The following is a 24,842-nucleotide window of genomic DNA, read 5'->3' as shown; positions in this document are numbered from 1 at the left end:
TCATGAATGTACATACTACATAGAGTTAGTTCAAATTTTAGAGCTACTTGTTATTTACGATGTTGTTTCGTATTTATATTTAATGTAACGCGTATCGGTTTATGCGTGTGCACGTTTTTTTATTGGTCGCCTATCAGCCAAGAGACGCTTTAACGCGATCATTAATAAAACGCGCAGAAATTTAATCAAACATGGCAGCTTTAAAGTGAAACAATGACGATAGAAAAGTAGGAAAGAAGGAGTACGTGTGCGAGTGAAGGAAACCTGAGATGAAAAAACAGTTATTTACATTTGGTTATTATATTGTAAATCTATTCGTGGTAGTCCCTGATAATTATTATTTCTTCCCCGTTGGTTTGTTATGTACATACAATGATTGATATTCCGAGATTTCAGTACTCTTTGCGTAAACCAGCACACGCAACTCCAATTGAGCAATAAATAAAAATAATATTATAGCACTTATATTTCCGTACAACGTTACATTATATACAGCGTTAAGCGTGAATCGAATTAAATCGACGCATAAGTAAACTAATACTGAAAAATGCTGGAAATTAGAATGACTTCTGTTCTCTGTTCTGTACAGCAAATATATATTACGTACATATATACCTGCGCTATATTTCTTTAACATGCTGTCACAACTATTTCACATCGATTCACGTCGAAAGTAACGTATTTAAAGCGAACGTGTTATACCTTACTATCATTATAATATATTGTTATTACTATTATTATTATTATTATTATTATTATTATTATTATTATTATTATTATTATATAAAATATCGTCATAGCTCCTTGTTGATATTCCGATTACTGGCAACGATGCGATTCTAATTATACAAATCACCTATTTTTTAATTATTGTAAAGCAGTACGTGTACGATGTAAAATAAAGAAAATTGTCATTTCGAATTTATAATGATTCTTAAAGTATTCTACGGAAAATGAAATTGGTATTTGATTTTTTTTTTTATTACAACGACTAAACACTGACGAATGTATGGTTACGCCGGAAGACTGTGCCATTTATCGCAACAGCACACTTCACGTAGGTATTAGCGTCTTATTTACAAACATTGCTAGAGCCCCTGTCTCTGAGCATATGTTAGTGTCAGATGTCAACGTTTCGAAACTGTTAACGATAAGAAAATTAGCAATACTACATCTCGGTTACTTTTCATCTCGGTTATTCATTCGCTGAAACGAACATTTTATTAGTTATCATAAATTACATTAAGACGATGTGATTTTTTTCAAAACCACCCATGTATGATATGTGACGTTACATGTATGCAGAGTAGTAGTTGAAAGAAGGTGTCGCCCGAATTGCTTAATATTTATAATTTTGATAATTTCTTACAGTAGCATTCCACTTAAATAATAATCAACTTATTAAAAGAGTGATCATGAATGTTTGGAAATATACATATACATGTTTATAGAATTATTATATTTTATTTCAGATACGTACGTATATATATATATATATGCGTATGTGCGGAATGGCAAAAATAGACCACGATTACTACCATTATTATTGAAAGAATTAGTTGAGTATTTTTAAAAAATATGTATCGACATGTCAATTGATATACATAGATGATATTGTAAATTCTTGAGAAGTCTATATTTATATAAAAATTTTTTTTTTAACCATTCCTTGCGTCCACTACATATATATATATATATATATCACAATGGTAATATAATAAAGAGTTTTTAGGTAATACTAGTGTTAAACGATGAAAATTTAATGAGAGAGCGATTGCATCGAACATATAGAATTTAAAACAATGTAAAATCATTGTTTAACCAATTTTATTTTGCATTGCGTACGTACTTTGGTAGACGTGTAGCCAATCAGCCAATCAAAGCCCGTTTAACCGTATTGACTTCCTCTGTGGTAGGAGATCAGTAGCTAGAGAGAGCGCAAACACGTACTTTGGTTAACATTCACTGGAAATTTGCCGAGAGAGGCGGTATCGTCGCGATTGGTGGAAGGAAAAATTATTATTTCCTTCCCGATTCATAAGACAGAGTCAGGTGTCTTCGACTAAATTCAGAGAAAATCGTGGTAGTCGATTCGGTCAGATTGTGATAAACTACGCGTTCTATCAGAATTCGTGACACTTGCAGTGTTAGATTATAGAAAATAATTGAAGAAATTCATTCAGTTTAAAGTGTTTCGCGATCGATGTACATATCTGTTGTTTCTTTTTTTTTTCGTAAAATCAAGTGAAAAACTATTTAATGGTAAATGTACTTTGAAAAAAATTCTGTTCGAATTACGTGTGTCGAAGTATTGAAATTTATTAGAAAGTCGGACAAACGATTATTAGGACAACGCATAACTAAAGGACGGAAAGAGATTGGAGCACTGAACGAATATATAGGTATACAAAATACGATTTATATGTATATGTACATTCACGAAATAACTACCAGTGCAATTTAAACGTGGGTATGGCTATTAATCTCGTTGACACGGACTTTTATTTATTTATTTATTTATTTTTTTCATTCTTAGAAATTTGCAAATCAAGCTACATACAGATTCGGTTGGTTCCGGTCATCTGTATCATTTGTCAAGAAAACTATTTAAACATGACGTAGGTTAGCTTAACGTTTAAAATTTTGTAAAATCTTGTGTTTTCTTATGCTGCACATGAGAAATTGATCGAATTTATAATCTTAAATGGGATATGCATTATCGATCGTTAATGGCAGTAAACGTCGAATCAGCGAGGTTGGTGCGCGCGCGCGCGTGCATTTTAGCCAAATACGTACGCAATCGTTTCTCTGATCGTAAGAAGTTAATTATGAAAAATTCGATCTCGAATTAATTTCAAAATGCTATTTATCTGTTATAGTATATATATATATATATATATATATATATATATATATATATATATATATATATATATATATATATCTCTTGGAAATGAAAAATTAATCGTTTAATTTGAGGCACCCCATAATTAGTTTTGTATGTTGAAGCCTGCATAGCATAGGATAAAGACTATTCCATAACTTTTTCAACGATTGATATAATATAATGTATTATTAGAAATTCATATCGCAATAGGATAAGGATATATAGTATAGTGTTATAATTTATTTGCAAAGAGCCAAGAAAGTGAGTGAATCGCAGTGTTATCAATGAGTTTCATGTTGCGAAAATAGAAATATATTTTAAGGAAAACTAAGAGTTTTCGACAATTGTGACGTCCATTGACAAATTGACAAGAAGCCAAATATATATCTATATCAGCCAAGTTATCGTTATTGGTTCTGTATTTCATAAATATTTAAGTAGTAAATGTAAAGTAAATGTAACTGCTGAATGCGTTCTATATTGATTTCAGCGTGACCCTCGCTTCGAATTTTTCTACTTTTACCGTTTCTTTCCGCTCCTCTTTTTTCACGAAATACTAATAACAGAATCATATCGATTGAACTCTACCGTATTTGAAATGACAAAAAAAAAAGAGGGGAAAGTTGGGTTGGTTGAGTTTAGATGGAGCGGAATTTCTGCAAAAGAGAAAATAAATAGACGTAGATACGCGATTGCTTCGACTTACTGTTGTATGCTATAGACATATTTTCAAAGTGTATAAAAGTAATGATGAAACGATTGCGAATAACCTTCGTAAGGACGATAAGTTACGTTAAATTAAAAGTAACGTTATAGTTTGGTTAAAGTGGGCCATGGGAGTGCGTGAAGACAAGCGATAGGTTAGAGAGAAGAAGAAGAGTAGGCAAAGGCGGGGCAAAGCTGAACATACGAGAAAGGAGCAGACCGGTAGATGTATGTACATAATTTGGTAGTAACACGGTGTGGGATCAGTTTTGCGATCGCATAACAATATTTAGGAAATAGTCGAGGAGCATTGAACCAAAGACCAGTAGAGGCGATAGAGAGTTGTTCACGCGGGTGGGAATCATGAGTAAAATAAAAGGCGTAAAATAAAAGACGGAATAGCCGTATAATAGATATCCATGTGTGAACCATATTTCGCAAATCATCGAAGGTGCGATATTATAATTATGATTGATATTATAAATTAGAAATGACATTTTCCAATGGGTTATTGGTTTTGTAATAATGACCTTTAAAAGAGAAATTTTTCCAATATTTTCTATGAATTCGTCGCTGGATAGAATGAATTTTGTTATATATACAAATGTTTTTACGTAATAACGATAACCATATGATATTTGCAAATAGTGCATGAAAAGCAGTATTTGTGACTGCGCAATACCAGGGTCTAGTTTCGCATTACCTTCAATGTACGAGTATGTACTTAAGAATCTATACTTTCGAACTCGACCGCAGAGGTGACCTTCGATCTACGATACCGATAATTTCAACTGAAATATTAACTTTTGTTAGGGAGAAGATATACGTTTTAGATATGTAAAGAAGTTACATCCTTTGGCAATTGCTAATTCGGAATTGCAATTGGTAATCCCTTTTGGAATAAAACTGAATTTATCTACGCAACACCTGTTTCCACTTCTGTTTTCCGTATGCGCCATCTCCCCCCTTCATTCTCGCAGTTTATCATCTATTGCATTAGGCGATTAAACTGATTTTGCACGCGCACACTTTACGTAATGAACCGATGGGGCATACAAGAAGAACGGGAACGCGCGTCCAAGTCTATTCGATTTTTTTTGTTGCGAGCTCTCTGTGTGAAAGGATACCTCTGTAGCTCTTGTCCTAATCGTAGAACCGTTTTGTTTTATTCGTTTTATTTCGGCTTCTCTATTTCTTCCTCGATTAATTAGACTGGTACAATTATCATTTTCTGCTCGACACCTCTGTCGGTTCGTTCCATTTCTTTCATTCGATGGTTTTTAATTCGAGATAAATTTCTTGCAGATTATTTGAAAGTTTGGCCAATACTTTCAGATGGAAAATATGAACGAAGCCAGTTTTTCGTCATTTCCTGCAAAGCAGGCTCTCTACGACCCAACACTTGAAAAGGATGCTTGCGGTGTTGGTTTCATTGTCGCCATAGACGGGAAAAGGTCCCATAAGGTAAAATAATTGTAATCATAGCGAATATATTGTTGATCAACGCAGGTGAACGTATAACTTGCGAAGAAAGTAATTACATTTATTTCATTTATATCCCTATTATTTTTCTCTGTTACAGATTGTTCGCGATGCGGAGATCCTTTCAGCGCGTATGAACCATCGTGGTGCTTGTGCATGCGACAACGACACTGGAGACGGTGCTGGTCTTCTGTGCGCAATTCCACACGACTATTACGCCGATGAATTACGGTAGGCGATAATTACGTTTCATGGACTTTTTATCGCTTTATCGTTCTATGACGGGTTAATATTGCACTTCATAGAATTTCATAATTTGTTTAGGTCATTAATATAATTGTAGGTTATCATCCTTTTACGTTCACGCCGAGTACCGACGTTTTAACAGAAACGCTGCCTATTCACCTTATCAATCGTATTAATCTTGCTATTATTATTCTTGTTTACCGTTATTCCTACCGTAGATGTAGGGAGCTTTATTGACGTTTTATTAACATATATATATGTATATATATATATATAAAATGTAGGTAACTATAAAATTACAATGGTATCTACCAAAGAGATTGCAAAATAAAAAGAGAATAGACACTTGCTGCATGGATGGATCGATGAATGCATCCGATCGATGAATTTACATTACCATACCTACACGAAAAGCATCGAGTAATGTAAACATTTTTTGTAAATTCATAAATTCTCTTTTTATTTTTTAGCGATCAACAAAACATCGAATTGCCGCCATTCGGCCGTTATGCAACCGGTATTCTGTTCCTTGATCAATATTCGCACACACAAGCGGAAGTTGCGTTCGAAAAGTTAGCCGAAGAATGCAATTTAAGGGTATGACATATACTTTTCCTCGTCTATTTCGCTCCTACGCTCGGACAAATTTTTCGTTATTTATAAAACCATTACCGCGCATCAATGTAATCTACACACACGTTGCAGGTCATTTGTTGGCGAGATGTTCCAAAGGACAATACACGAATTGGTCAAGTTGCCCGAAAGTGTGAACCTTATATGAGTCAAGTCTTCGTTACTGGCAATCAGGATGATGTTAATCTTGAACGGCAGGTACGTACTATCTCGATTTATATTTTATTAAAAAAAATGATTTTGTAACAATCGTGAAAAGAAGTAAGACAAGCTGCTTTATTACATTCATTCAATTTTTTTTTTTTTTCCTCGTTTAAATGTAATAATATCGAACGCTGAACTTGAATGCAGGTTTTCATTTTGAGGAAAAGATCGTCTCATTCCATACCACAATCAGGGATCAGATATTACATATGTTCGCTTTCTATGCGAACGATTGTTTATAAAGGACAATTAACCGCGGATCAGTTATGGCTTTACTTTTTAGATCTGAAGGTAATCAAACATTTGATAATGTACTTAACCGTTCATCTGTTCGTGTACTATATTTAGGAATTTTTTTGCAGTCACCAAAATTTGAAACTTATCTGGCATTAGTTCACACAAGATTCTCCACAAATACATTTCCCAGCTGGGAAAGAGCGCATCCTCTTCGGTGAACAATTTTCAACGATTATTAATAATTATCTACGCGGACATGTTTAAGATGCTCTATGTTTACAGATTGTTGGCACACAATGGAGAAATCAACACTTTAAGGGGGAATGTGAACTTTATGAAAGCTCGTGAAGGAGTGATGAGTAGCGAACTTTATGGAGAACAATTAAAACAACTTTATCCTGTGGTAGAACCAAATCTCTCTGATTCAGGAGCCGTCGACTGTGTTTTAGAATTTTTGGTAATGGTTGGACAACGGCCTTTGCCAGAGGTATAGAATATTCGCATACAGACGCATAGTTGCAAAACTGTCTGGTATTGTGTAGTATTTGATTCGTCTTTCTATTTGTTCACAACGATCAAAGGAAATCTGAAGGAAATATATATTTAGGCAGTAATGACGATGGTACCGGAAGCATGGCAAAACGATTTAACGATGGCAACAGAGAAACGGGACTTTTATCACTGGGCTGCGTGCACAATGGAACCATGGGATGGACCAGCTCTTTTAACTTTTACAGATGGACGTTACGTTGGTGCAATTCTAGACAGGTAGAAACTAGTACTTGGTTTATCATTTCTCGTTCATCCTAATGAATGAATTTGAAGAAAATTTAAGAAATCCTTTCTTGAGAATGGAATTCAAATGAAAAGTGTACGTATGTACATATTGAGTTATCAAATTTGGCATGTGACATTAATACATGCCAAGTTCACAGTCTGAACGACGAGGGGGTCGCGGTAGAAGGATTAAGTATGTAAGTTCGTAAATAGAACATCATATAGTGTAAAAACGAACAAGAAGCTATAAGCACAGCCTATCCTATCGCGTGACAATGTGGTGGTAATGCAAAAGACTTTTTTTTTTTTAATTTTTGTTTGATAGAAATGGGCTACGTCCATCACGCTTCTACGTCACTAAGGATAACATGATGGTGATGGCGTCCGAAGTGGGCGTCTATGATACTCCGTCCAGCAATGTAGTTTTGAAGGTAAACACGGTATTGACCCTATTTATGGATTTGTTCTTCATTTTATTTTATTTACAGAGTCGGTTGAAACCTGGCAGAATGCTTTTAGTCGACACGCATGAGAAGAAAATCATAGAAGACGTTGAACTCAAGATGCAAATTGCCAGAAGTAGACCTCATTCCAAATGGCTCAAGGCCCAGGTATTCTTTCTGTTTTTATTCGCCACTGTTTACCCTCTTGGTTGTTATTAAATCTCTAGATACACATTAAGATAAAAAAAAACGTCTGTTTCTCTTATGCAAACAATCTTAAATGCTGTGATCATGCTGCATATTATAACAGATGGTAAGTCTGGTAATGTATATGTTTTTCGGCCAGTTATGCGTTGTACAAATAATGATGCCTTTCCTTAATTTTTTTATTATACTCTTTACAATATTTTTTCATTTGCATACACGTGTACGCACGTATATATAGATAAGATTTTGAAAATTTTGAAATTTATTGATAAAATGACAGTATAGAAAAATATAAAAATCCTTTTGCGCAGATCACGATGGAAGAGCTACGTTCTGCAGACATTGGTTTCAAAAGAACATCAAGCACCATTGAAAATGGCTCAGCAATAACGAAAGAAGAAACGCTCAAAAGTAGCACGATGACAGATGCAAATCCAATATCTACTGTGAATCGAGTTTGGGGTGGCGATAAAAGACTTTCCCTCTACGGATACACTCTCGAAACCATTAATTTGCTTCTTTTACCAATGATGCAATCCAAGTACGGGCACGTTTTTTTTTAACAAAATTTGTTTATAAATCCAGTAGTTTGCGCTATAGTTGGCTTTTCTTTTTTAACTATAAAAGAATGATACGCTTGTAGAATAAATTTTATTCCTTTAACTGTAGGTTATACATTTTTTTACAGAAAAGAAGCATTGGGCTCCATGGGAAATGATGCGCCATTAGCTTGTCTTTCTCAATTTCAACCACTTATCTATGACTATTTTAAACAGTTATTTGCCCAGGTATGAATATGTACATAAAATACATATACGTACAGTAAAATACAGTAAAACACAGTAAATTTTGTCGGAAATCTATAAAAGTGCACGTTATATGTATTTAATTTTGTCGATAAAGGTGACAAATCCGCCGATAGACCCATTCAGAGAGAAAATTGTAATGTCAATGCTTTGTCCCATTGGACCTGAAAGTAATATTCTCGAGCCAAATGAGCTACAAGTGCACAGATTATTTTTACCACAACCGATACTGTCCTTGGACGACTTGGAGGTAATCAAACGAACGAGATATCGCGGTTGGAAAACAAAAGTGATAGATGCGACGTATCCTGTGGAAGACGGTCCATCCGGTTTGGTAAATACATTAAATCGCGTCAGTCAGGAGGCTAATCAGGCTGCGAAGGAAGGGTATCAATTCATCGTTTTATCAGATCGGGCAGGTGGCCCGGAAAGGTGAGAATCTTGTACGCGAATCATTCGATCGTATTTATATAAGTATTTCGTTGTTATTACCAGGGTCCCTGTAAGCAGTTTGTTAGTATTGGGTGCAGTGCATCATTATCTAATTGAAGAACGGCAACGTATGAAGGTCGGCCTCATTTTGGAAACAGCCGAAGCCAGAGAAGTGCATCACGTATGCTTGCTACTAGGTTACGGAGCGGATGGGATTTGTCCGTACTTGGTATTTGAAATGGCAAGAAATCTTCGCGCAGACGGTGTACTCGATTCGTCGTTAACAGATGACGCTCTGTGCGCAGTGAGTGAATAATATTAGAATAGAGGAAAAGAAATGGATGAATGTGTGATGATGAAAACATTGGTCGTTGCAGAACTATGCAGACGCAATGGAGCGAGGTATAGCAAAGGTAATGGCAAAAATGGGTATCTCCACGTTACAGTCTTACAAAGGAGCTCAAATTTTCGAAGCAGTTGGTCTGTCCGACGAAGTAATCGAAAAGTGCTTCAAGGTGCGTGTACTTCTCGTTTTAACGAACAATTAAGTAACGATGCGGCAACAAAAATTTGCATGTACAAATACGAATGATTAAACATTGGATCCAATTAATGAATGCAATTAACCGTTGTGATTCAATTACATTTTTATGACGTACATCGGGTACATGTACATAGATTCCCATTTAAATCAAGATCGAATCACGGTCATCGATCTCGATCGAGTCTCAAATGTTTGAAATAATTTCCAACCACACAGGGAACACAGTCCCGTATTGGCGGAGTGGCGTTTGATATCTTGGCAAAGGAGGCATTTGAAAGACATCAAATTACATATTGGAAAAAACCAATGGATATGCTTGTTATCCGTAATCCAGGAATATATCATTGGCGATCTGGTGGCGAGAAACATATAAACGATCCTGATAGCATTGCCAATCTGCAGGTAAATTCTCGGTGTAATCGTTTTGCATTTCTCTCTAGTGATATAGAGTAACTAAATATATTCTCTTAGGATTACGTAAATTCAAAGAATTTGGATGCCTATGAAAAATATCGAAAGAGTACAATGGACATGATAAAAGCTTGCACGTTGCGCGGTCAGTTAGAATTAGTACGAACAACGGAAAAATCAATATCAATCGAAGATGTTGAACCGGCGTCTGAAATCGTGAAGCGATTTGCAACAGGAGCCATGAGTTTTGGAAGCATTTCAATTGAAGCGCATACGACTTTAGCGATCGCGATGAACCGCATCAATGGGAAATCAAATACTGGCGAGGGTGGTGAAAATGCCGAAAGGTAACTTAGAAATCGCTAAATGATACACGTTAAGCGATACAATAACAAAGTATAAAATTTCACTTGCGATTCAGATATCTGAATCAGAAACCAGAGTTTAATAAACGATCGGCAATTAAGCAAGTTGCCAGTGGCCGTTTTGGCGTAACATCGAGTTATCTAGCAAATGCTGACGACCTTCAAATTAAAATGGCGCAAGGAGCAAAGCCAGGCGAAGGAGGCGAGTTACCCGGTTATAAGGTGAATCTACGAACTTTTCAAGTCGATTATTTACTTTACATAACATAATGAAAACATAGCGCACGGGTTGTCGTTATAATACAGGTTACAGCAGAAATTGCCGCGACCAGACATTCGGTACCAGGTGTAGGTTTAATTTCACCACCGCCGCATCACGATATTTATTCGATCGAAGACCTCGCGGAGTTGATTTATGATTTGAAATGTGCTAATCCGAATGCTCGTATCTCTGTCAAGTTAGTGTCAGAAGTCGGAGTGGGCGTTGTCGCAGCTGGTGTGGCAAAGGTAGTAATTTATAGAGAAACCCAACAAGTTATCCCAACTTTCCCTACCTCACTCTATTATACCTTTTCTCTGTCTTTTCTTTTTTATCGTATCGTTGTACAGGGGAAAGCAGAACATATCGTAATATCTGGTCACGATGGTGGAACCGGTGCTAGTAGTTGGACAGGAATAAAATCGGCTGGATTACCGTGGGAATTAGGAATAGCGGAAACCCATCAGATATTAACATTGAATAATCTTCGATCTCGCGTTATTGTTCAAGCAGATGGACAAATGCGTACAGGATTTGACGTAGTGGTTGCTGCTCTTTTAGGTGCCGACGAATTTGGTTTCAGCACCGCGCCATTAATTTCAATGGGTTGTACAATGATGCGAAAGTGTCACTTAAACACCTGCCCGGTGGGTATTGCCACGCAAGATCCGGCTCTTCGGAAAAAGTTTGAGGGAAAGCCAGAAAATGTGATTAACTTTTTCTTTGCATTAGCAGAGGAGGTACGAATAGGACATATATATATATATAGAAGCAGGAGGGAATTCTGCAGACGCGCGGGTTATTCTTATTTCTTATTATTATTCTTTTCCGTTGCCCCTTCCTGGACAGGTACGTTCCTACATGGCCGATCTCGGATTACGGAAGTTTCAGGATTTAATCGGCCGTACGGATCTACTGAAGGTTCGCGAAGATATATCGATAGAAAAAGCGAAAACGTTAAAGCTTGATAATATGTTGCGCAATGCACTTGAACTCCGGCCAGGAGTAAATATCCAGGGTGGATCGATAAAGCAAGATTTCCAACTGGAAAGCAGACTGGATAATCGCGTGATCAAATTGGCCACGGATGTACTAAATGGAAAACAAGACCGTATTGATATCGAGTTAAATATTAATAACGAATGTAGGGCATTCGCGTCGACGTTAAGCTACCATATCTCAAAGTAAATAGCTAACGTTTCTTTTTTTTCTAATGGCAACTCGACAACTAGACATTTTCTTAACTTATCTCGATTTACTTTTCCGATTCTCCCGATAGATTATACGGTGAAAATGGTTTGCGAGAAGGTACTATTAATATAAAAATGAAAGGCTCTGCGGGTCAGAGTTTCTGTGCTTTCATGACAAAGGGCGTTCATGTTGTCCTCGAAGGAGATGCCAATGATTACGTTGGAAAGGTAAATACTTACTTACTCTTATTTACCTGTACGTGCATCTATTACATCATTACGTGATTTTTTCAGGGATTGTGCGGAGGAGAGATCGTTATATATCCACCAAAGGACTCTACGTTCAAGTCAGAATCGAACGTAATCGTTGGTAACGTTTGTCTTTATGGCGCAACGTCTGGCAAAGCGTACTTTCGAGGAATCGCTGCCGAAAGATTCAGCGTACGTAACAGCGGAGCGACAGTCGTCGTCGAAGGTGTCGGTGATCACGGATGCGAATATATGACGGGCGGTTGCGCGGTTATATTAGGACTTACGGGACGAAATTTTGCTGCGGGAATGTCCGGCGGAATAGCCTATGTATTGGACGTGGATGGATCGTTTAAAAGGTATTTTCTCTTGTTCTCCTTTCGTCGCATTTCTTTTCTTGTTTCATTATTGTATTCATTATTTAACCCGGTCGACTTTTCTTCTTACAACGCAGCAAATGCAATCCCGACATGGTTGAATTGCTTCCTTTAAATCATCCAGGGGATATAGCGTGCGTGAAAAAACTTTTAGAAGAGTTTGTTGAAAAAACTGGTTCTTTGATAGCCCAAGATCTCCTAACATTGTGGCCAGAACCAACGACACGGTTCGTCAAGGTAACACCGGTGCAGCTACATATGACTACATACACAAACTCGTGCGTATAATGTGTAATGCGTGTAATATCTCCGTAAAGGTGTTCCCGTATGAATATCAACGAGCGTTGAAACAGCTTGAAGATGCGAAACAGGTGCAACCGATACCGAATGGTAGCTCTCAGACGTTAGATATAAAAGATATCGAAGATGCCATTGTCGATAGCGATATGGAGCAACGTAAATTAAACAAGATAAGGTACTATGAATATATATATACACATATATATATACACATCATATATTTGGTTTCCCCGTCGGGTTTATGCTAGGCTAAACGCGCGCCACACACCTTCTCCCCTCCCTCTCGATACAGCAGCTTGGTCGGATACTGGCATACGATTCCCTTTCCAGAGGATTTTTGGCATACAAGAGGCAGAAAGGAGTTTATAGACCCGTTGAAAACCGAATGACCGACTGGGATGAGATTTATAACTTTGAAGGCGTGCGTAAAGGATTACGCGTACAAGCAGCGAGATGTATGGAGTGCGGTGTACCGTTCTGTCAAAGCAGTTACGGTTGCCCTCTAGGGAATATTATCCCGAAATGGAACGATCTGATCTTTCAATCGAATTGGAAAGAAGCTTTGAATCAATTGCTGCAAACAAATAATTTCCCAGGTTTGTGCATTTTAACGAATACCATTTGAGCTAGTAGTTAAAAGATGGAAAGAAGAAGAAGAAGAAGAAGAAAAAAAAAAAAAAACAAAAAAACAAAAAAACAAAAATTGCTCGTCTACATTTAGAATTCACCGGAAGAGTTTGTCCCGCTCCATGCGAAGGTGCCTGTGTATTGGGTATATCGGAGCCACCAGTGACGATAAAAAATATCGAATGCGCGATAATCGATCACGCGTTCGAACAAGGTTGGATAGTGCCGCATCCACCGAGTACGAGAACAGGTCGACGAGTAGCCGTTGTTGGTTCTGGTCCGGCTGGTTTGGCAGCAGCTCATCAGTTAAACAAAGCAGGCCATTCGGTCACTGTTTACGAAAGAAACGACCGAATCGGTGGTTTGTTACAGTACGGGATTCCGACAATGAAATTATCTAAACAGGTTGTACAGAGAAGAGTATCTCTTCTCGCGGCAGAGGGTATCACATTTAAGACCGGTATCGATGTTGGAAAACATATTTCTGCCAAGGTTGGCGATTCGAATATTTTCTTTTAACTTTTAATACACCTTCCAAATAATAACGATTTTCACGTATTTTCACGCGAATAGGAACTGCACGAACAATACGACGCAGTATTATTATGCACTGGCGCGACTTGGCCTAGAGACTTACAAATACCAGGTCGACAACTCGAAGGGATTCATTTCGCTGTAAGCTTTTTGGAACACTGGCAAAAGAAACAAATGGGAAACGAGACTCCACTTGATATCCGCCTAATGGCTAAAGATAAGGACGTCATTATAATAGGTGGCGGTGATACTGGTTGCGATTGTATCGCCACATCTTTGCGACAGGTAAAATGTTTTTGGTATCATTGAAACGAACCATTGATAATATTTAATCTTTGCTTAATCTCTTAACCTTAACCATACAGGGTGCGAAATCGATAACTACTTTTGAAATTTTGCCCGAACCACCAACCAAAAGAGGACAGGATAATCCGTGGCCTCAGTTTCCACGAGTATTTAAAGTAGATTATGGACACGAAGAAGTGTCCCTCAAGTTTGGCCGAGATCCTCGACGATTCAGTACGCTGAGTAAAGTAAGTCACGTAAAAAATTGACACTTCGATGATTTGGTAGGAAAAAAAAAAAAAAATTTCTCATTACAATTTCTCATACGACGGCAGGAGTTTGTAGACAATGGACATGGTCATGTGAGTGGTATTAAAACGGTGTCAGTGTCCTGGACGATAGAAAATGGTCGTTGGAAAATGGATGAGATTCCTGGAACAGAGAAAGTAAGAATTATTTACGTTTATTTAAAAAGTCGGGAAAAGACTTAGTTTGAAATTTTATTTTCCGTTAGCTATACAAATGCGATTTAGTTTTACTGGCAATGGGCTTTTTGGGCCCGGAAAAATATATTGCGGCAGAATTAAACACGACAATGGATGAGAGAGGTAACTTCAAAACATCAGTTGGCAAATACGCAACAAATTTAGCTAAAACGTATGCCGCGGGAGGTAAGATTTATTGTTATTTTCTTGGATTTCACTCTGTTCTCGTCTAATGATAGGAACGCGATGTAATATTGTGAATTTTTATCTGCACAGATTGCCGGCGGGGGCAATCGCTGGTAGTATGGGCGATAACAGAGGGCAGGCAAGCCGCAAGAGAGATAGATCTAGCTTTAATGGGAGAGACAGGGCTTCCCGTGTCCGGTGGTGTTATAACCGGCGTTATGGCCTAACATGGGAATGTTCTTGTTACCACCTCGTTAGGTCGGCTGGAACACGATTTTCATCCGATCGGACTATTTTCTTTTATCCCCCTATTAGTTTCTACTATGCTCTCCTGTTTTATCTTTAATTAATGATTAAATAGTGTAAAGAGAAATGAAAAACGCGAGAGCGATCAACGCAAGAATAAGAAAAATCAGTATTATATATCGTGAAAAGCTTGAAGAAAAACGTCGAGAAATTTTTTTATCCTGGCTGTTTGTTTATAGAGGTGTGCTGTTTCACTGTTAGAATCGGAACAAGTCGAATAATAACCGAAATGAGAGAAACCTGTATTTCTATTTTGAGTTGTCGCCTTGTTTAATATTCATTCGTGTTTGTAAAAAAAAAGCCAGAAGCACTAAGTAATTGAGAAGTAATTTTGTAAACTAGGTCAAAGAAGAAATAATCTTATAGATTGTCTCGTACTCTTCTTTATGTTCCTTGCTTACTTTTACGAGTTGATTGAAATATATATATATTTTTTTTTTTTTTTTAAGTGATATGTGAGGCTGCATACTATTTAAAAGAGAATTGTTCGCTGAATGTTTCTGCAACTGAAATCGAAATCAAAATTGAAGAGTTAAGTTAAGAACTAAACGATGCTAAAGCTTACGGTAGAGTTAGCATTTCGTATTCAATCTCGTGATAATATATTTTTTTCCTTAATCGATAATTCGATAGCATAGCACGCTACGATTAGTATGTTATAACAGGATATGCACATGTGTTGTGTATACATGTGTATGTGTATGTGTATGTACGTGTTGCATACTTAGCTTATTGTACGATATTTATTTATAGAAGAAAGAAAACTGAATCATGACGACGGTAGGTATGTAATTGAAACAATTATTTTTCGGCATCACACCTCCTTTGCGCGTACACATCGACGCGCACGCATTCTATATATATGTTGGCAAGAGAAAGTAAATACATATTGAGACAATAAATATCGAAAGAAAAGCGTAAAACATTTTTCAAGGAAAAATGTGTAATTAAAGTGTTGAGCGCAAGTTATATCAAACCATGTAATAATACCAAACGAAGTACAATTTTTTTTTCTTCATATTTATTTCCATTCCTTTCCTATCTTTTGTTATTAGACTAATTTAACCTTTATAACTGATATGATAGACGAAAAATGAACTGTTTAAATCTCACAGAAAATACTGAATCAATTTGGCTGGAACGCACGTATAAAAGAAATAATTGGTATGTGTCATTTGATTCCTTCCAATCTAGAAGAACGAAAATGGGAGGAATTCGCGCTTGCTCAATTAACGGAACATCGGATTGCTCGCGTTAGGGAGGAAATAGTTGACGTAGCAAGGACAAATAATCTTCGGAAGTATAATCTCGAGAAGACTCTATTCGGTTTAAGCGAATGCGTTCGCGTGGCTTGGTTGCAGTTGACCGATACAAGTATTAATCATTTTAGTTTCGGAAAGATTCTCTACTTTTATCTGCATTTTTTGCTTTTTTTCTTTTTTTTTTCTGTCTTACAGCGGATGTCGTGTCTTGTATCGAACGTGACACTTTTCGAAAAGCGATACAGCTAATCACCGATACCGAGTTTCAACCTCCTGCGATTGATTCTTGGGTATTTGGAAACATGTTGGAAATTTATTCGAAAAATTAACTTTTCACGTCGGGCCAGATATTCTCATTTTAATTAGAATGAAAAATTTGGTAAGAAACGAAACGGATCTGATAGGGAAAAAAAAATAGATTTTCACAAATGTTTAACGATATGATCGATGGACGAAAAGAAGGAAATAATGGAAATGTGTCGAATGGAAATTAAGAAAAAGAAGTTGTTTTTCTTAAACATATCTTTTATCTGTGATTCAACTTTGCGTCATATCTTTTAAAGAAAAATTAATACTTAACGAATGTGTATCGTGTAATAAAAAGTCAAATATGTATGTATCGTGCATGTATAAATGTAAACACATACAATTTACACGTTGCGTTTATCATATATCATATTGTTATTTTTAATTCTCTATAACGAAGTACAAAACATATATAACAGCACTTTTATGCTCTGATTGCTCATACATATATAGTTAATAACATTACGAACATCACAAGGGTGCTTCTCTTTCATCTTTCCTCTTTCTATATTGCCGCAACGACCATGCGGGAGCAATTTTATGTTTGATCAGATCGAAACCGCGAATCTTATTCGATTTATAACGTCCCAAAGTTTTTTTTAACACTCTCCGTACTTTTACATGCGTATAAATAGTGTTTGAAAAATTCTAACGCTGATCAGTCTTGTATAAATCCATACGAACTCTTACTCCTACACATTTTTCGCTTTTCTTCCATCCAATACATCCATTTCAAATTTCAATAATGAAACAATATCAATAACAATATCAAAGTATCATTATTTCACAAAATTTGACTTTTTTTTTTTTTTTTTTTTTTTTTTTCTGACATGACGATTACGCTATATTATATATTAGATACATATATCGAAGAAGTTGCACGTATGGCCAATTTTTAAATTATCAAGTAGATTCGTATTTTATGTAAATCGCGTCTTTTTCTTGTTAATATCACAACGTTATCACCAATCGATATCTAATTTTATTGGAATTTATCGCAGAAAATAAATCCCACGAAGAGATCGTTTAACGTTCGTTATATTTATTACAATATTAAGCGAGAAAAAGAGGCATGCTATAAATGAATATTAAAAGAAATTATATAAAATTATTTCTATAAAACGATACTGCTTTAGATATCCATTGGTATTTCTAAAATAAAAAATTATACAGTATATTACATATCCACCTATCGCTACCGAAAGCATAAAAACAAAAAGAAAGAAAAACAACATTGATTTTCGTGTTATCATAGAGTTTACACCGTGTTACACATTGTGTATAGCGAGTTCCTATCCTTATTATTACGAAATTTCAGTTTTTATTTCTTGCGAAGGAACGTCTTCCTCTTGGAGCGAACCTAAAAATTTGTACCATTACCGCACTTATCTTTCTTCCAGTTTTCTGTTACACTCACAAAGTATACTGCGCGTTCGAAGATGATGCGGCGATTGTGAACCAAACTATCTAATCCATAGATATCATCCTAAGCTGCAGTGTCCTTTATTTTGGATATGTTTACATTTTTTATTCAAACCTACGTTACCGAAGCATTACATATATATGTATATATATCAGGCAGTGTACAAAATCTAGAAATCAGATAAAGAAATTTTTCCTTCTCTATTATCACAATTATCAAAACCCACATATTTCATGCCTTTTAAATACCAAGTTCTTCGCTCCTCCTATGTCCCTTCTCCGTCTCGTATTTGTACCGTACATGGGCTAGTTTAGAACCAAGCATACTACGAAATGTACTGGTATAATAAGAATAAAAAGGACCGTGTTGGGACCTATTTGAAATTGAAACATGTTACAGCCGCACGACGACCCGACATAACGACATTTACCAAGAAGATCGACCAACGATGCTTGGAAGCCACCGGATAATTCATTGCATATGTTGATACGATCTATATAATTTCTTCTTTTCCAATGTGAAATCTCTACTGATCATGATGGTGCCACCCCGTGTAAGGTTTCTAAAAATAGGTATTTATTAATTAACAGTACAGTTATCGATTATTTACAGTTACAATTTGACTTACTTGAGAAACTGAGGTAAAAGAATGTGCCAAGATGTATGGTCTTGTTTTAGGGTCAAGTAAAGCTCGAAGGTAGAAATGGCGTTGGGATCGCATTGTATTTTTGACAATCTTCTGCATACACTGTCCGTTTCGAAACTAATGAATAAGGTACAACCTCTGTAACAAATAGAAAACGGCCGTTTAGAAAAATTGCTAAAGAAAGGGTACTTGGTGAGTATTATTTCTGAAAATCGAATAAATCTAATACGTTTGGGAATGAATGGCTCACCTGAGACCGCAAGGTTCATTCTCGGCCAAGCTAAGAACATTTTTGGCTATTCTAGGCAAAAGATCGGCAGGCAGTAAAACTTCCCCGCATGCTAACTGAGCATGCTTTGCCCTCCTTAGTTCAACTTCCAAACGTTTCGCTAAAGCCTGACAAGCTCCATCAAATTCTTCAGCCACTGCTCCCGCTACGATGAAAATCAAAGATCGGTTAATGCGTGCGAAGGCGACGCGACGCGACGCGACGCGACGCGACGCGACATGTATCGCGCGAGTGTAAAAGGTACCGGCCGGCTATACCGGCAATCGTATAGAAAGTAAATTAACCGCTCGTATATGGCAAAAATACTTGGCCGCGCAGTATTTTCTCCTTTTTTTCATCAAACAAGAAAATACTACAAAAAATCACATCCTATAAATATCCTCTATATTTTTCTCAAATGAAATGATCTGTTCTATGGATGAGTTACAGAAAAGTTTTTCGACGAAAAGTTGTCAGACAAGTGGGCAAATAAAAATCAACTATCGCATATATTGCATCATGTTCGATCACTCTTCGAACAATCAGCTGATCCAATTCGGAAGCTAATACTAATGAATACTCGGAAGTTAAAAAATGGAAAGGAAAGGAAAGGAAAGGAAAGGAAAGGAAAGGAAAGAAAAGAAAAGAAGGAAAAGTAGATAATTAGAAAGTACCTCTTGTGTTGGTAAAATTCACATTCACAGGACACGGTAAAACCTCCATATTCGCGAAAGATGTTAGACACAAACATAAATATAGACGCACACAGGTAGAACTAATGTCACAATGACCTTCTTGGAATAATATAATACGCGAGTGAAATATACTTGTACTATACAGATAGTTGTTTAAAAAACGAGTAAAATCGGACTGTTCGATAATCGTGGTTGGACAGAACGAGCAACCGGAGTCCTTTCTTTTCGACTTTCACAAAGAAACGACTAGAGCATCGAAAACAATACCGGACGAGACAACACTCCTCGAATCATTACACAACTGATTTAGCAACTACGATGACGCGACTTTTATATAAATGCTCCCCACCCTCTACATTTTTCCCTTCCACCCTACTCGAACAAACCGCCTAGCAACACCGGCTACGTGATGTTTCGCACTCTATCCACCTCGGCTGTTTCCGTTCCCTCTCGTTCGGTTATCTTCGGTTCACAACACGATTCGATTCGATTTCATTCGATTCGTTTCGATTCGTTTCGATTCGATTCGATTCGATTCGATTCGATTCATCTTTAGTTAATCGCTTTAATTTACCGATATTCTCGATTCTCTTTTCTTTAATATCTTATCTAGCCTTTGTAAAAATAGAACTCCCCGCAACATTAGCGATACAATTATACCCTGTTAGTTGGGAGTAAGATACGCGTATCGCGCACACGACGATAATATGCGTCGTCGTATACATAGAAGCGAGATAACGTGCACGTGTATTAATGGAAAAAGAAAAGCATCCCTTCTCGATACCGTAGCCATCGCCATTGCCACGTAGCTACGGCATTGCTATGACTGCCAACTTGTGAGCTTTGAAATACTCGCGAGTTTCCAGTCTGTGCAACAGTCTTATCTAAATATATTAGTCTTATCTAAAGCTATCGTTTCTTATTGGTCGACGCGTTATTGCTGACATTAATGCTTTACATTATTTCTACTCTACTACGTTTTCATCTCTATTCTCTCGTATACACGTTGGTGAAAGTTTACGTTACTAACGCCCTCTTTTTGTTTCAACGAGTTCGGTAAAAGAAAAATTGTTACGACCATGTTACGTGACGTGTAGTTTATCATTTTTAAGCTGTCAACGTCAACATGGAATACTTTAAAAGTAGCCTGAAATCTGTTTTAGGTTCTACGCCTACCGAATACGAACCATCCGGTGCTGATACGGTATTTCCACTTTTTTTCTTTGTATTTTCAATTCCTTAGTAATAATACAAGACTATGTATGTAGTTGACAGAACGTTTTCATGTTCAAATGATTTATTCGTACGTTTCAAAACGGAATAATCGCGTAGGTAGAACGATTGGTAGACAGGCTACAGTCGTCAACGTTATTAAGCGACAGACGAGATGCCTGCAGAGCTCTGAAAGCTCTTTCTCGCACTTATCGTGTCGAGGTTGGTGCCCAAGGAATGGATGCGTTGAGGCAAATTTTAGAAATGGATAGAACCGACTGCGAAATCATCGGTTTAGCGTTAGATACTCTTTGTAATATAACCGATCCTAAGACATTCGACGAAGAAGGTAACGTAAATACAAAGTCTTTTTCTATTCCGAATACTAATTCCGTTCTTCTTTTCAGTTGATAAACATGGACCCAGTAATAAAATTGGGGAACAATTCACAGAGATATTTATTAAGAATACAGATAGCGTTGGATTAGTTTTAGCCCTTTTAGAAGAATTTGAATTTAAAGTTAGATGGTCCGCGCTAAAACTATTGATGCATTTATCGACCAACAGACTGAAAGATATACAAGAAATAATTTTAGTCAGCCCTATGGGTGTTTCTAAGCTAATGGACCTCCTTAGCGATAGCAGAGAAGTTATACGGAACGATGTAAGCATTTATAAATCGATGAAATGAAATTTTTAGTTTGTCAAACACGGTAAAACTATAACGTAGGTATACTATAAATATAGGTTTTACTGCTTCTCATTCAACTGACAAAGGGTAATGCAAATATTCAGAAAATTGTCGCATTCGAGAATGCGTTTGATCGTATCTTTGATGTTATCGCCCAGGAGGGTAACGCGGACGGTGGTATCGTCGTGGAAGATTGTTTATTGCTTATGTTGAATCTATTACGGGGTAATACAAGTAATCAGAACTTTTTTAAAGAAGGTATACGAGTACAATAGTAATAATAATAATAATAATAATAATAATAATAATAATAATAATAATAATAATAATAATAATATTAAATATCGACAGAGAGGAATGTATACGATTATTCTGTTCTTTGGGTTCGTAGGCAGTTATATTCAAAAATTAACTCCCATGTTTCAAATACCATCTGAAATTGATGACAATCCCCCGAGTGCGTGGAGTTCGCAGAAGGTATCGAACGTTCACTGTATGGTTCAAGTGATTCGTGCTTTGGTTGCACCAAGCGGACCCGCTCAGGTAATTACATAAATTAAAACGGTTATTAGCTCGTAAAACGCTTTATTTAGCTCGTTCCGTTTCTTTAATCGATGCAAATATGATAATAAAGGCAGTAGCGAATTGTCAACGAATCATGAGAGCTTGCGGACTTTTACAAGCTCTATGCAACATATTGATGGCCAGTGGTGTACCGGCGGATGTACTGACCGAGACTATCAATACGGTGGCAGAAGTAATTAGGGGAAATACCAGCAATCAAGAATTCCTTGCCGGCGTAATGGCACCTAGTAGCCCTCCTAGGTCTTTATTCGAATTTTGATTATACAAAACTGGTGTATGTCAATCGACATTAAATTTTCTTTCTAGGCCTGCGATCGTTGTGCTGCTCATGTCTATGGTAAATGAAAAACAACCGTTTGCCTTAAGATGTTCTGTCCTCTATTGTTTTCAATGTTTTTTATATAAAAACGATATGGGACAAAATCAGCTTATTCAGACTTTATTACCTCAAGGGAACGAAGTCCCAACGTTGACAACAGGTTTGTCAAAGTTTTATCTATTACAAATTCTTTCTTTTTTTTACACATTATGCGAAATGACGAATATAACGAACGAGAAATATTTTACGAACACGTACTACTGCTAGGACAGCTGTTATGCGGTGGTTTATTCTCCACCGATTCATTATCGAATTGGTTCTCCGCTGTGGCACTGTCTTACGCATTGATCGACGATAACATGCAGAAGGAACAATTGTTACGCGTGCTCCTCGCAACGAATATTGGTAAACCACCCGTCACATTGATGCAGCAGTGCGTGATATTGTTACAACAAGGGAATAAAACGCAATGCAAATTAGGCCTCCTGATGCTACTCTGCAGATGGATTGCTCATTGTCTGGCTGCTGTTAAATCATTTTTGCTTATCGATTCGTCTATAGCTTATTTGACAGCTCTGCTGTCGTCGCAAGAGAATAACGACGATTTACAAGAGACATTGTTGCAAAGTATGTGCGCTATGCTTATTGGATTGTGCGTACATTTTAATGACAACAGTGTTTCCAATTACACGAAGGTAACACCAGAAAAAGATGCGATTGATGGAATAAAAAATAACCGCGCGTATATACACATTAGCTTTAAGAGATATATCTTTTAGGAAAAATTATGTAATTTAATTGAAAATCGAATAGGACTCGAAAGATTCCAAGACGCGATCGGTGGGCTCGCTAGACACGAGGTGTATTCTAGAACTTTAAAACATCCTCAACCTTCGGCGAAAAATCCCTCCGAGCTTTTATTAGATCACGAATTTTGTAGACTATCGAAAACGTTGGAAGGTAATTGATCGTTTCCATATTGAACAAACTATTCCAATTTATTCTAGAAATTACTATTCTAAATCGAACTTTTCTCCAATTCTGTATCTCTTAGGTGTGATTATAAAATCAGTTCTAGATGGAAGTAGTTTACGGAACCATAGAAATCAAATTGCAACACCTATATTGCCAGATTCCGTTTTAGTATCAGAGTATAAAGAGGTTATTCGAGAACAAAATTCCCAAATACAAAAACTTAATCAACTTACAGAATCGCTTGTCAAAGAGAAACACGAGCTCGAAGTACGGTACAGTGTTGTTAATGTTTGTTCGCGGAGTACATGTACGATAAATATAACAGTGACGGATGTTATTTATTAATTCGCTCTAATCATTAATTTGTTGCAGGCACAATTACACGATCTTCGATTAACCATTGGCCACTTGAAAGATCAAAACTTAGTTTTACGAGCGGCACAAACCAATTTACTGTCGGAAGAAAGTGAATTCAATAACTTAACGATCGGCGAAGATTGTATAAAAGAAACAGAGAGATATAAAAATGTGATCACAGAATTAGAAAATCGTTTGGCAGAATATGCTTTAACGATGAAAGAACATGTATCCGACTTTGATCGTAAATTGCAAGAAAAATCAGAAGAACTGGAAAAACTTAAGAAAGACCAAGAAGACCTTTTGGAGCTTTTAACGGAACAAGATAGCAAAATTGTGCTTTACAAAGAGAAATTAATTGCGTTAGGTGAAAAGGTAATGTACGCCGGGAGATATCCCTATTCTTAAATCAGCGACAGCGACGACAACGACGACGACGACGACGAAACAACAGCAGCAACAACAATAACAATAATAATAATAATAATAATAATAATAATAATTACCCTCTTATTTTAGGTTGAGACAGATGAAAGTTCTGTTGAACTCGACACGGATGATCAACCGGAATCGAATAATTCTCGTACCGATCGTATCGATTGATTCGTATCGGTCATAGAATCGAGAACTAAAACAATTAAGTAGCAAGGGTAATGAAAACTGTTTTATTTCATTCCATCTAGTTATTCCTTCCTTTTCTTATTTTTTTTTCTTAATCATTGAAAATGATGGCGGACACAAGTCATTATATTATAGCACGATAAATTGCAACTATCATACACTTTCTACGAAATGTAGATAGAATTTTTATTGTTCTACTAAGCTGTTTCACTTCGATGTCTCGTGTATATGCAAATTTAAATAGTTATTTTAATCGTATCAAGAACATATACATAGTTCGATTCGATCAAATAGAAGACAAATCT

General features: G+C 36.6%; 3 protein-coding genes across 5 annotated transcripts; 2 read left to right on the top strand and 1 right to left on the bottom strand.

The window, feature by feature from the left end:
• Positions 1-4,891: 4,891 nt before the first annotated feature.
• Positions 4,892-15,150, top strand: LOC143426097 (uncharacterized). 3 transcript variants are annotated; one of them, XM_076899260.1, is made up of 32 exons: positions 4,892-5,056; positions 5,175-5,305; positions 5,791-5,917; positions 6,026-6,151; positions 6,305-6,448; positions 6,520-6,608; positions 6,677-6,881; positions 7,002-7,162; positions 7,497-7,602; positions 7,660-7,782; positions 8,133-8,362; positions 8,510-8,609; positions 8,725-9,059; positions 9,123-9,363; positions 9,437-9,574; positions 9,820-10,005; positions 10,075-10,361; positions 10,436-10,601; positions 10,686-10,886; positions 10,989-11,378; positions 11,488-11,822; positions 11,918-12,056; positions 12,123-12,436; positions 12,532-12,691; positions 12,772-12,929; positions 13,085-13,350; positions 13,476-13,873; positions 13,955-14,200; positions 14,281-14,448; positions 14,536-14,646; positions 14,715-14,871; positions 14,962-15,150. In XM_076899260.1, exons 1-32 carry the CDS (start codon positions 4,928-4,930, stop codon positions 15,096-15,098), a joined length of 6,204 nt encoding a protein of 2,067 aa, XP_076755375.1. In that variant the 5' UTR covers positions 4,892-4,927; the 3' UTR covers positions 15,099-15,150. The 3 variants fall into 3 exon arrangements, with proteins under 3 accessions (XP_076755375.1, XP_076755376.1, XP_076755377.1); XM_076899261.1 differs by lacking the exon at positions 5,791-5,917 and having other exon boundaries at positions 14,962-15,148; XM_076899262.1 differs by lacking the exons at positions 4,892-5,056; positions 5,175-5,305; positions 5,791-5,917; ... (1 more) ...; positions 6,305-6,448; positions 6,520-6,608 and having other exon boundaries at positions 6,742-6,881; positions 6,976-7,162; positions 14,962-15,146.
• Positions 15,151-18,226: 3,076 nt separating this feature from the next.
• LOC143426331 (protein charybde) lies at positions 18,227-19,850 on the bottom strand. The gene is made up of 4 exons (XM_076899712.1): positions 19,757-19,850; positions 19,065-19,248; positions 18,797-18,952; positions 18,227-18,730 (listed from the first exon to the last, which is right to left on the bottom strand). Exons 1-4 carry the CDS (start codon positions 19,803-19,805, stop codon positions 18,640-18,642), a joined length of 480 nt encoding a protein of 159 aa, XP_076755827.1. The 5' UTR covers positions 19,806-19,850; the 3' UTR covers positions 18,227-18,639.
• A 983-nt stretch (positions 19,851-20,833) lies between these two features.
• On the top strand, positions 20,834-24,539 carry P115 (general vesicular transport factor p115). The gene is made up of 12 exons (XM_076899710.1): positions 20,834-20,981; positions 21,110-21,338; positions 21,397-21,653; positions 21,737-21,938; positions 22,072-22,223; positions 22,315-22,505; positions 22,572-22,744; positions 22,852-23,279; positions 23,364-23,544; positions 23,639-23,826; positions 23,932-24,291; positions 24,436-24,539. Exons 1-12 carry the CDS (start codon positions 20,904-20,906, stop codon positions 24,517-24,519), a joined length of 2,523 nt encoding a protein of 840 aa, XP_076755825.1. The 5' UTR covers positions 20,834-20,903; the 3' UTR covers positions 24,520-24,539.
• The last annotated feature ends 303 nt before the right edge of the window (positions 24,540-24,842 follow it).

This window comes from Xylocopa sonorina, chromosome 8, assembly GCF_050948175.1.
Source record: "Xylocopa sonorina isolate GNS202 chromosome 8, iyXylSono1_principal, whole genome shotgun sequence".
Classification (NCBI taxonomy): Eukaryota; Metazoa; Arthropoda; class Insecta; order Hymenoptera; family Apidae; genus Xylocopa; species Xylocopa sonorina.
The sequence above is the reverse complement of the archived record's forward strand: the minus strand, read 5'-3'. Positions and strand labels throughout refer to the sequence as shown.

Bases quoted from the DNA above. Each gene is read 5' to 3' on its own strand.
- LOC143426097 (XM_076899260.1), top strand. From the start codon at position 4,928: ATGGAAAATATGAACGAAGCCAGTTTTTCGTCATTTCCTGCAAAGCAG. The intron at 13,351-13,475 runs GTTTGTGCATTT...GTCTACATTTAG, and splicing joins GCAAACAAATAATTTCCCAG to AATTCACCGGAAGAGTTTGT. The intron at 14,647-14,714 runs GTAAGAATTATT...ATTTTCCGTTAG, and splicing joins AGATTCCTGGAACAGAGAAA to CTATACAAATGCGATTTAGT.
- LOC143426331 (XM_076899712.1), bottom strand. From the start codon at position 19,805: ATGGAGGTTTTACCGTGTCCTGTGAATGTGAATTTTACCAACACAAGA. The intron at 19,249-19,756 runs GTACTTTCTAAT...TTTTCATCGTAG, and splicing joins GAATTTTACCAACACAAGAG to CGGGAGCAGTGGCTGAAGAA. The intron at 18,731-18,796 runs GTAAGTCAAATT...ACCTATTTTTAG, and splicing joins CTTTTACCTCAGTTTCTCAA to AAACCTTACACGGGGTGGCA.
- P115 (XM_076899710.1), top strand. From the start codon at position 20,904: ATGGAATACTTTAAAAGTAGCCTGAAATCTGTTTTAGGTTCTACGCCT. The intron at 23,280-23,363 runs GTAACACCAGAA...TATATCTTTTAG, and splicing joins GTGTTTCCAATTACACGAAG to GAAAAATTATGTAATTTAAT. The intron at 23,827-23,931 runs GTACGGTACAGT...AATTTGTTGCAG, and splicing joins AAGAGAAACACGAGCTCGAA to GCACAATTACACGATCTTCG.